General features: G+C 35.6%; 1 protein-coding gene across 2 annotated transcripts; it reads left to right on the top strand.

The window, feature by feature from the left end:
- The first annotated feature begins 1710 nt into the window (after positions 1 to 1710).
- On the top strand, positions 1711 to 10030 carry LOC141440834 (waprin-Thr1-like). 2 transcript variants are annotated; one of them, XM_074105395.1, is made up of 4 exons: positions 1711 to 1783; positions 6287 to 6352; positions 6783 to 6944; positions 9377 to 10030. In XM_074105395.1, the coding sequence occupies exons 1-4, from the start codon at positions 1780 to 1782 to the stop codon at positions 9472 to 9474; spliced, it is 330 nt and encodes a 109-aa protein (XP_073961496.1). In that variant the 5' UTR covers positions 1711 to 1779; the 3' UTR covers positions 9475 to 10030. The 2 variants fall into 2 exon arrangements, with proteins under 2 accessions (XP_073961496.1, XP_073961497.1); XM_074105396.1 differs by lacking the exon at positions 1711 to 1783 and adding an exon at positions 6029 to 6032 and having other exon boundaries at positions 6286 to 6352.
- The last annotated feature ends 2101 nt before the right edge of the window (positions 10031 to 12131 follow it).

Here is a 12131-nt window from a genome sequence, read left to right as displayed (position 1 = left end):
CTGCGTAATATGACGTATAATGTTTATCGCAAGCCATAATTATTTATCTATAATAATGTAATAAAGTTCAAGTTAGATTTGCGTCAAAGATCGAGCGTCATTTTCGTTACGTGCGACTTGGTGAGTATTGGGTAAATAAATAAAGTTTACTTGCTTTTGGTTTGCTTGTGTGTGCAGTTCATTTGCAGTTAGTTATCAATATTGATTTCATTTGCTTCAAACTATAGTATTTACTCGCAGAGCCGCGAAAGTAAGAACTTTTCAATGTCGTGGTCAATCATTTTCGTGAATGCTATGGGGCCACGAAAACGATTAAAAGAACACGAAAAAGATGATTTCCCTACAAGTAGAAAAAAAATACATAACACTTTTATAGAATTTTCTGCTTTTTACAGTGTAATCGTTTAGCCGTTATTGGATTTTAATGATTTAAATGAAGAATGGTTGACCGTCAACAACATTTGCTCCAGGTAGGTTTGGCTATTAGGAATTATGACCAGTGGGACGCCAATTTTGTTAATGGCGAGAGTGTTCAAGAATTAATTTTGCCTGAATGTACGTGTGACAATGTATATATCTAAATATTCTAAAAAAAACTTCGTCATTAGAGGAGCATTTTTTTGTGTTGATTTCGTTGTAACATAATTTCGTTCAAGTCTACCGTATACCTGCACGGGGGGAGGTATAAAAGCTGTTTTGGGTTTGTGAGTTGAAGTTATTTAATCTTACTTTAATTAAATAATTTCTAGATAGTTATTTAAAAGGTTACAAAATGACAATTTGTAGTCGTCATTTTCTTGGTCAAGTTTTAATTTAATTTTTTATTATAATATCGATTTCTATTTTCTGTGATACCTGATTAATAAATAATGCTTATTCGTTTTCTCATTATGATCGGATTTTCAGTCAAATAGTACAATTATTAAGATTTAAAATAAACAAAATGTTCTTTTCGTGTCTCGATGCTCACTTTTGTTACCGTTAAATTGATTTTGTTTTTTTAACATAATAAACTTTATTCATCTCTTATAATATAAAGATTTCTCCATACATAGTCCTTATGTTCAAATAAAACAGACCACAATCAAAATGTGTGTTTTTATTTTGTTAAAACATTGGTATCTTAAAATCAAAAAATACCCAGACAAACGTTAATATTTTCATTATTTTCATTATTTGTTGTTTGCAGGTGGTAGGAACCTTGTGCAAGGTCCGCCGGATTGCTACCACCATCTTGCTCGCTAATCCTGCCGTGAAGCAGCAGTGCTTGCACTGTTTGTTTCGGCGTGGAGAGTAAGACAGCCCATGAAATTACTGGCACGTGAGTATCCCATCTTAGCCTCTAGGTTGGCAACGCGTCTGCAAATACCCCGGGGTGTTGCAAATGTTTGTGGCGGTGGTGATCTCTTACCATCAGGAGACCCACTGCTCGTTTGCCATCCAGTCGAATTAAAAAAAAAAAAAAAAACTTCCATAGCATTTTAAAACGAACTCAATAAACAAATAGCAAAAAGTAACAAGCAAATTCAGCTACTACTGTCATCGATTTATAATATAAATAATAATAGGTATTCTAAATCGATGATACTGTATTTGCAACGTCGCCACTCTCCCAGAGGCTTCACCCACTTAGGCAGTAACTCTACGAAAATAAGACTAACTGAGCTTTCGTAATTCATAATCTTTTTGTATGTTTGCCAATCTGGCCGAACCAGAACCAGTCTCCTCTTAGCGGCAGTGAGAAGTAGACACACGCAGCTTGTGCAACATATACAAAACATGGGTATGTTTACATAGCTGTTTCTATCCATTCTATTTCGATACTATTTGAATTTAAATATCTGAGACTTTATTTTTCAATTTTTCTTAATGTGATATGGTGCATTTTGGACTACCCACGGTTTTCCAAACGCGATAGTAATTTAGTTAAAAAGATTGCTCTAATAATAGTTTAGTCGAGTGAAAGCAATTGTGTACCTATTGGATTTAGCTACAATGGGTTAACTTAGGTTTAGTAGACTGTATCTAGCTTCATTTATGATTGAAACACGTATATTTCCATTATACTTACATACACGTGACTCCTAAAATCATAATCCTTCGTTTTGGCTATGCCATTGTCGGATAAAAATAACAAGTCTTCGAACATTGCATTGTAGATTTAAGTAGGTACATGAAGAAATAGGCTATATTGAAGGGATTCAATGTGAAGTCATAACAATACCTATTGTCAATATACTCCGTTAATATATATTTCAATTTATATAAATTCCGACACTGAATTTTGGTGGATCAATCAATCAATCAAATACTTTATTTTACATAAAAACATGGTGTACAAAATAGGTCTTAAATATTATTAGTTTTCACATGCTCTGTTGCTAGGACAACACGTAAAATACAATTGAATAAAATAAACAAAATAAGTAAAAATAATACAAAAAAAGTACATTTACTTAATTTTTTTAATGTCAAGATACAAATAATATCCTCTGCCTGGAGAGAGATCTCTATATTGTAGCCTCTCCCCACAAAAAGTGTAAAGTACCTACCTATGCAATTTTCCGTGGTAAAAACTATCCTATGTCCTTCCCTGGAACTTAAACTATATGTACTTATACCGAATTTCATCTAAATCGGTTCAGCGGCTAGACGTGATGAAGTATAACACACTAACAAACAGACTGAAAACTTTCGCATTTATAATATTAGTGGGATCTAAGTAGGTACTTGTACTTTTTTTTGACGACCTAGATGATGATGATGATGATGATTTTGATGGCCTAGTGGTTAGAGAACCTCACTACGAAGCTAGAGGTCCCGGGTTCGATTCCCGTGTCGGGGCAGATATTTGTATGAACAATACGAATGTTTGTTCTCGGGTCTTGGGTGTTTAATATGTATTTAAGTATGTATCTATCTATAAAATTATATTTATCCGTTGCTTAGTACCTACCCATAAACAAGCTTTGCTAAGCTTACTTTGGGACTAGGTCAATTGGTGTGAATTGTCCCGTGGTATTTATTTATTTATTTATTTACTGTCAGTTTGACAGAATCAGGTGCTAAATTATGGAACAAACTTTAAAAAAAAAACATTTTTTTTAAACCAAACCTTAACAAAAAGCCATTATTGACATTGGTTCATAAACAAACATGACAGAAAATTTTCCACAGCCGCTATGAGTAGGTAATCTAGTTTGCGGCTAACCGTAACGACGCTATGCATGTTTTTGTACTCAGATAAGATACAGCAGTTTTATTAAGTACCTACATTTAAAAGAAAGAAAATATTTAATTGGCAACGCAATTAAACAAACAATACAAGACAACAATATAAACAATACAAGATAAAAAATAGTACAATACAGCACAGATCATATTATTAATTATGGCATCTCTAGTTATGGCAGGACATATAAAACTTATTTACAAAAAATATATAATATACAAGTAAGAATACTGAAAACCATTGTACCACTTAAAATTAAACTTAAGTATAGAAACAAATACGAAAAATTGTTTCAGCACTGTAGAATCATAAATGTATTTGATAAAGTCAAATTAGCCATAGCTTTAGAATATAAGGATAGACTGGGAGAATTAGTTAGATATGACAGACCAAAAAGGCTCCGAACCCTAGATAATAGTAATCACTTCATCACTCCAAAATGTCAAAACATTTATGGCAAAAGGATCTGGTCCTACATCCTTCCTCAAATACTAAATGATTTTCCCAGGGCTACAATTGATAAAATAACTAGCAACCCTAAGAACATAAAAAACATAATTAAGAATTTACTTATTAAGGGCAACTCATAGCCTAGCAACTAAAATCTTTAAAAATAAAGATTAGCTAGGAATATCACTTAACTAATTGTAAAATTGTTATGAAATAAACAGTTATAATTTTAATTTTTTTTTTTTTTTTTTTATATAAAAGGAGTTTTAAAAAAATAAGAATATAACTTTGCAAGTAGTCTGCCCTGCGGCAAAAGGAGCAAACTCAGCTAATGCTGCGCTTACGTGGAAGCTGCCAGCGCTGGTTTTCAGTCTGCCCCTGTTGAAACATGCTGGAATATTGTCTATTAAAATGGCAAAGTACCTACCTACATACAAGACAGAGGACCTGTACACCATCTCTATGTTAGTTTCTGTTATTAGGATTCCCTACCTCAAAAATAACAATACCCCACTTGGACACGCGAAGTGTGGGTTTCCGTAGGTACTAACTAATACGCGGCTAGTATTCAATACGTTCGCTATAAACTTTGTCTTCATCAATCTGAAATAAAATTAAAAGGCCGCTTCATAGAAAGTTATCAAGAGACCCATTTGCTCGTTTTCCATCGTCAAATAAAAATAAAAAAAGTATAAAAAATCCTACAATGCGCCCTGGGTTATTCAAGCGTTTTTTTATTTCATTGGGCACATTTTTGTTGACATGGTAGAAGATTTTGTTAGTTTCCAGGTTATCTTGTAGAAGTACAAAAAAAATAGGGAATATTACTGCAATTTTCTGCCGTCAGAGTGCAGCACTAGCACAAGCACAAAACAGTAAACAGTTTTTTGAGTATCTTAAATGCCATAATGTCATATTATTTCAATTATTTTTTTGGAAATATAGCTCTATCGTTACTATCGATGTAAATATCATGTTATTTTGTTACTAATAAATATAATATCATGATTTCTATAAGTACCTACCTACTAATACTCTTTGGTCATGATCTGTCATGGCGACAAAATATAAAGAGAACTGACTTTGTCATGGAGGTTTGCGCTAGTGTCGGACACGCCCGAAATAGGGTTCCGTAGCCATTACGAAAAATTAAGTAATATTTTATTAAAAATTAAGAAAAATTAAGTAGGTATATTTTATACCTTAGGCTGCTATTTACTCTTAAACTGCTAATAATTTTCAAGAAAACTTAACCGTTATAGTTTTCCTTGTAAGTTTGATATAGGTACCATCCTGAATTTTTCAAATTTTTCCACCCACCGGTTTAGATTTTAGAGGGGGGGGGGACGCTCGATTTTAATGAAAATTTGCAATTTAAAGTTGAATATTTTGCAAACAAATCACTGAATCGAAAAATTGTTATAGCAACCCCCTAATGATTTTAAAAGACCTATTCAACTCCCACACATGTTGGATGAGAGAAAAAAATCACCCCCACTTTACGACTATGGGAGGTACAAAAAAAAATTTTTTTTTATTGTACCATTTTGTCGGCATAGTTTACATATATATTCGTGCAAAATTACAGCTTTCTCGCATTGATAACCCCTGAGCAAAGCCGTGGACGGACAGACAGACGGACAGACATGGCGAAACTACAAGGGTTCCGTGTTTGCCATTTTGGCTACGGAACCCTAAAAATGTGACCATGAAAATTGAATGAGACGGTTGAAACGCTTGAAAAATGACTGCTAGCTGGCATTAAAGTCATGGATAAAGCTTCGATTTCTTAAAAATGTTTTCGCCTGTTTATCATTTCGCGATATTTGCGTCGATTAATAGGTCAAGGGGCGCTTGCAAAACATATAATGACACATAATTATAAACAGATAATGATATTATGCATCATAAATCACTGCGGAATTAATAAAATAGTGTGTTCGTTTAGAACACGTTGCTTTATTTGAGGGTCGAGCCAAAACTGCTACTAAATAATAGATAAGTAGATTATATTTATTACCTTATGAAATTTCTGAAAAATATATTAGGTATAAATAAACACATGTCCATTATATCTTCCTATTTCAGAAGAGTGTATTCATATGTATACAAGTAAAATAATGTATAATACCTAGTACTTAATCCAAATAGATTAAACGTCAGTCAAAAATAAAATCACAAATTATAGAATTATAATTATATTCTAGAAATAATAATAACAATAATGAACAGTGAAATAAAAATGTAAATAAAAATAATGTAAATAAATATAAGTATAATAAAAATAATAATAATAAAAATTGTATTATAAATAAATAATGTTTAATGTAATACAAGTTCACAAAACATGCAAACGTCGTAGGTAAAGTCAGTAGGTGCAAAAATATGGAAATAAAATTAAAAGGAATGTATATTAAATGAAACAATTTATGAAATAATAGTGAGAGAGATATTTTTATAGTTGTAATATTATAATTACGAAAGATATAAAACATCGCTTCACAATATCGTTTTATAGCACTAAAAATCAACGTCGGGTTACTATTTGTGTTTGTACTAAAAATACTTGCTGTATTTAAGCTCCATGATTAAACTTTGTTTCAGGATCCTTAACGGTGTTGGTGTTCTCCGTGTTTGCGGTGATTCTGCTCATCAGCTACACAGATGCTAGTAAGTTAATAATTTCGAGAAGAGTAGTCGGGGCTACGGCTCCGGTAATGCCCCTCTTTGGTGAAGTTCCAATCCACACGAGAAGTCGATTAAAACTTAATATTATCATGGTAGTTGTGCGTGACCTGACACGACACTTGTCTGTTTTTTTGATAGAACAACAAATTGATGACCAAACTGCTTTAACATTCGAATGGGATTTTTATTTGAAATTAATGACCTAATGGCCACGGAAGTGAGGGGCAGAGGCCAAATACTCTCCCTCCCCTTCAAACAGGGTCTCACAGCGCAGGCAACCTCATGCATAAACGTGAAGAAACCTTTGGCAGAGTTCCCTCACCACCCCACTTCCGCGGTCCCCGGAAAAGCACGGAATGGTATTGTGAATCTATTAATCTAAATAACAGCGATCCGTATTTGATCTCGCCAGGCAGCTGCCCTCTTCCGACGAAGGTATACGGCTGTAGTCCAAAATGCACGCAAAACTACGACTGCAAGGGTGGCAAGCTGTGCTGTCGCAACGGATGCAACGCCATGTCGTGCGCCGAGCCTGTCAGCAACGGGCAAGGCACCAGCGGCGATAAATACTCGGGTAAGTAACTGGGAAAGGCCTATTCGAGCGTTTTTAAATTAAATTGTATTAGGTAGGGAAAAACTTTAATAAATTACCTGCTTTATGTAGTAGTGCACAGAACTGATACGGGACTTAAGTAAGTCATTTTTCGAATATGGCATTTTGACTTATCTACACGGGCCATTAGCCCATTATTCAAGCGTTTATTCCGTATCATTTTAGTGGGCACATTTTTGTTGAAATCTCTAGGTTGTGTTGCAGTTTCTAGGTTATTGAGTAGAAGTACGGGATGTCTTAAAAATAATCGCACATAACGTCAAATTCTACAGCCCATTCATAAAGAAATGTAACCACGAAAATGAGACGGTTGAAACACTTGAATAATGGTACTCCCTGTACACATGAAAACTTAAATAAATGACCTGCTGTATGTAGTAGTGCACAGTATTGATATAGGACTTAAGTCGACATATCTATGTCGGCGGCCGATCGTAAAATCCGCCAGATCACGAAATTCCTAGGCATATCGTGAAATGCCGCCATTTCATGAATTGGCTAAGGACATCCGCCATATCGTTCAAAACTCACCGTTTAGCGATTTGCCTAGTGACGTTTAGGCAGATCATGAAATTCCTAGGCATATCATGAAGCGCCGCCATTTCATGATTTGGCCAGTTTAGGCAGATCATGAAATTCCTAGGCATATCATGAAACGCCGCCATATCGGTTCTGGCACTTCGCCGGCCGCTGCCGCGGCACGCTCGCTTCGCTCGCTCGGCTCGTGCGTCGTGATCACAATTAATACTAACCACTCCTCGCTTCGCTCGTCGTACCTAAATTTTTCTATATAAATAAATAACAACCAGTGAATACTTTATTTATCAACAAAATACTAACCTCTAAAATACGGACAGACGTCCATGGTTTTTTCATATTGTGCACAGAATCCGTTTGATTCGGTTTGATCCGTTTGAACGGAGCTGATGTTCAAAAGCTTCTTTTGCACTTCTATTTTGAATTCATTCACTAGTTTCGGTTTAAGGATAATTTTGTTGTGACGCCGACATTTTTCACGCGCTAAACAAACACGGCCGGTCAGCTGGTCACGGCCGCCATTGCATACGCAGCGCCACCAGTGGCCAAATAAGAAACTATTTTACGATGTGCCCGGTATAGAGCTAGGAATATCGACGAATGCGTTGCTCTAATCGATCTGCCGTATTATTTCTCAGGCACATCGTGATATGCCTGGCCAACGTTTAGGCATATCATGAAATGGCGGCGTTTCACGATATGCCTAGGATTTCGTGATCTGGCGGATTTTACGATCGGCCGCCGACATCTATACGGACACTACTCCTATATACAATTTTTTTCACAACTCTGTTCCCACCAGATTTTGGGTCATTATTTCCAGTGTTCGGACAACTTTTACAAATGATTTTTCTAGATTTTCATAGCGTTTCCGGTTATTTATTATAAGAACACAATAAACAATGACAATTACAAAATGAATAATCGACCAAATGGTTTGATCTACGTATAGATTTTATGCCGACTTACTAATTGACGAAACGAGTAAGTTGAGTATGAAATGATGTCAATGTTACTCTGCCAAATGATGTTGTGCCAAATGAAGTATTTGCGAATAGTTCGCACCTTTAAAATTAAACTGAAATGATTCGAAATTTTCTCATTTTAAAATTCAACCAGTTGTGTTTTATGTAAAGTTTATTTTGGAACTGTGAATATTTCGAATTGTTTCAGGTTAATCTTAAACGTGCGAGTTGAAAATTGGCGCAATAGAAGTAGCGAATCAATCGGTCACCGTCTGCTCGGCTATGATAATTATGTTAATCTCTTCTACATGTCGCATTTTTCTACTGATTCTTGTTTATTTTTAATCATAAGTATTAAAAACTCGCAAGATCTTGAGCTCACCGAGCCACACTAATCTTAAATTTGTGACAATGAGGGCTATCGCGTATGAATTCGCCACCAGAGGCGCTAGTGTAGCGTGAGGTCTCTGAAATGTCAAATCTCATAGTTTTTTGAGCTACGCGGGTTCATTTATAATTAGAATAATTTTGTGAATATTTTGGAAATATCTGAAATTAATTATGGCAAATATGCGTTCCGGGGCAATGAATGTCTGTTGAGACAGTTTTGTCTTTCGGAAACCTTTGTCCTCCCTTTTTTCCGAACAAAACGGGGACTATGCAACACTGTGGCATGCTTGATATTTTTATGGTACAATTTTAAGGTGTATTAAATATGATTTTAATCTAAACTTTGTTTCACGCCCGTAATAACAGACTTTGAAAGCCATACTTAAAAACCTCACACAACAGTGCGCCATCTAGTGAGACAAAAAACGATAGTCCTCATTCTCTTGAACTCCAAACGATGCATATATTTTGACTCTAAAATGGTTTTCATTATAATTTTAGCCGGCAGCGGCGTGTACTGCAACAACCAGAAGTGCAGCCCGCAGGAGGTGTGCAAGCAAGACCCCGCCACCAAGCGGATGAAATGCGTGCGCGCTTAAGGAGGGTGTTTAGACAGGCGAAATATAGATGGCGTTGGTATCATGGGGTCCGTTTGACGTTACAGTCTCGCTTGTGATTGGCTCGCGTGACACAAGTGTCAAGGTTGTCAAAAATCATTACCTCCTGACATGATTGATACTAGCGCCAGCTAGAATGTCAGTGCCCATGTCTATGATATTTTTATAGAGACATCGTCACACAGACTGAAAATTTTTAATCCCACTTGGGCCCGATTGCATAAAAAAATACAAGCTAATAGTATTAGCGATTTTATATTGAAATTTACTAATATTATTAGCTTGTACTTTATTATGCCATTAGGCCCTGGAGGAAAAGTACCTACCTACCTACGCTCTCAATACTGAAGTAAGATACTCAAAAGAAACATTTTTTTAACGAAATAAAGCTGCACTAAAGGATTCAACACAAGTCTCATTCAAACGAAATTAAAGCAAAATTCACTTGTGTTGTCACTCATTTCAATTTTTAATTGATAGCGTTTGGTAAGTCAATGCTACCTAAGTGGTATATTTTAATAAAGTTTTTTAACGTTCACCTTCCAAGCGTTTTATTTCCAGCTCAAATAAAGACCGTTTTTATAAAATATCTGTATAAAAGATTAAGGATATGTTATAAAATTACTTCGCAACTTACACAAACTACCTACACATTATAGGCTAACCTAACCTAACCTAACCCAGTATGCGTGTGTTTTTGGATTGCCAGAAAGTTTATTCGAAGTCAGATAGGTAAGTCCTTGTTTGGAAGTCATACGCCATGACAAGTTACTTTTTGAACTTACATCATTTTATTGAATATTATATGTATGTGTCATTTTGTCATAAAGGCCGGAGTCTGGAACTGAAAAATTGATGAAAAAGAAACCAATATTTTACAAAAACATATTTGAGAATTTATACGTTGAAGTGTCAATTACTAAGAAAGTAGAGTTCTTAGTTATTTAAATTCTATTCTGCGTATTCTGTTGTTTCATATTATAGTGATTCTACAAGTCTCGTACAGTCAATGTCATAAATAAGTGATCACTTTTGTACCTTGTCGCTTTCAGTCGCTACGTGATTTCGTGTGTAATATTATAAATGCGAAAGTAACTATCTGTCTGTCTGTCTGTTACGCTTTCACGTCGACGAAACCACTGAACCGAGTACGATGAAAGGTAAGTTTACTTAGAGATAAGTTTGAACCCCAAGGATCAACACAGGATACCTTCTATTCCGGTAGAGGGCGCCACCGCGCGATATCCTAGATCCACGCAGACGAAGTCACGGGCATAAGCTAGTTAGTTATAAATAAGAAAATGAAATAGTGTCTACAGCCCCAATAATAAGCCAATTAAGTCATATGATAAGAACGCCGAACGAACCATTTATATACCACATGCGCTCGACTTGCAGTTCATCCTATTCTCAAGTCTAAATGGGGAAGCAATAAGGCACTACCCTTCACCATAGAGCAGGGGGTTTATTTTTTCATCCCTTACATCTCCTGAGTATTGTTGTGTAGTCGATACCTAGTCTCAGTCGCTGCCGAGCGCCCGGCGATGGCGCCTCGCGCCTATAAAAAACCTTCACAACACGCGACAGAATTAAAAAGTTACAAATAAAACGTGACTGCCAGTTCGTCGGGCATTGCACGCGTAATTTTTTTTAAAGTCAGTTTGACGTTTAAACACTCAAAAAATCGCAGGAAAGTTATTAAGTATTCGTACCCAAGTATCGCGTAATAGATTAAATAAGTAGAGATTTAATTCAAGTAGTTTAAAATTATTCACTTGAATACTCCCAGTTTTTTTTTTAATTTGGAATAAACCAGAGGTGCACGCATTGTCATTTATCATAAAATTCATAACTTTTACATACTTATCTATAGCCATGTGTTATCAAGTCAATTATTGCAGTAACAGGTGCTTGGAATTGTAATTACTTACTGTAAGTATAATAAGGTATTAAGAGACGGTCTGTAATAATAAGGCAAGGCACTCAAGTTTATTCTTAAAAAAATCTATCGGAGTAAGTATAAGTTAAAGAGCACCCAAAATTATTGCGTGTTTTTTCAGGAGGGGGGGGGGGGTAGATTTTGGAAATCGCACGGTACTTATATCTATACGTTGCAAAAAAGATGAAAAACAAAATAAGTGCCCCTTAAAAACTACCTCTCAAATTAAATTATTATGCCTAGCTTATGAAAAGGAACTAAGATTTTTTTCCTACAATTAAAAAGAGGATAATAACAGGCTCATATTTAATAAATAATTTCACCACACCCTTAATAAGTACTCTAGCTCTTTTGGGACTTTTGAGGTCACCTGAGTATTGACTAGCGATCACATTCAACGTCGCTCTACCATGCTCTACCCTCATTCTAAGTAAACCGTTTGACGGAACAAAGTGATGAAAACGATAGCGATTTCAAGTGCCTCTGTTCGCCTTCGCGTTAGCGTATTTTGAGCAGAAGTGTAGTCGAACCTTAAATGGTAACTCAACTGCTTGCCTGTGGGCGTAATTAACGACGTTGGAGATATACTCACCTATAATTTTATACTTGTAGAGCTACAGCGAGCAGATCGATAATGATCATTTATTCAGAAATGCACCGCAGCCTTTATGACCAGTGCCTACGCGAGACCGTTCGAGCA

The sequence above is a fragment of the Choristoneura fumiferana genome, chromosome 23 (assembly GCF_025370935.1).
Source record: "Choristoneura fumiferana chromosome 23, NRCan_CFum_1, whole genome shotgun sequence".
In the NCBI taxonomy this organism is placed as follows: domain Eukaryota; kingdom Metazoa; phylum Arthropoda; class Insecta; order Lepidoptera; family Tortricidae; genus Choristoneura; species Choristoneura fumiferana.
Note: the sequence above shows the minus strand (reverse complement) of the source record. Positions and strands in the feature narration are given on the sequence as shown.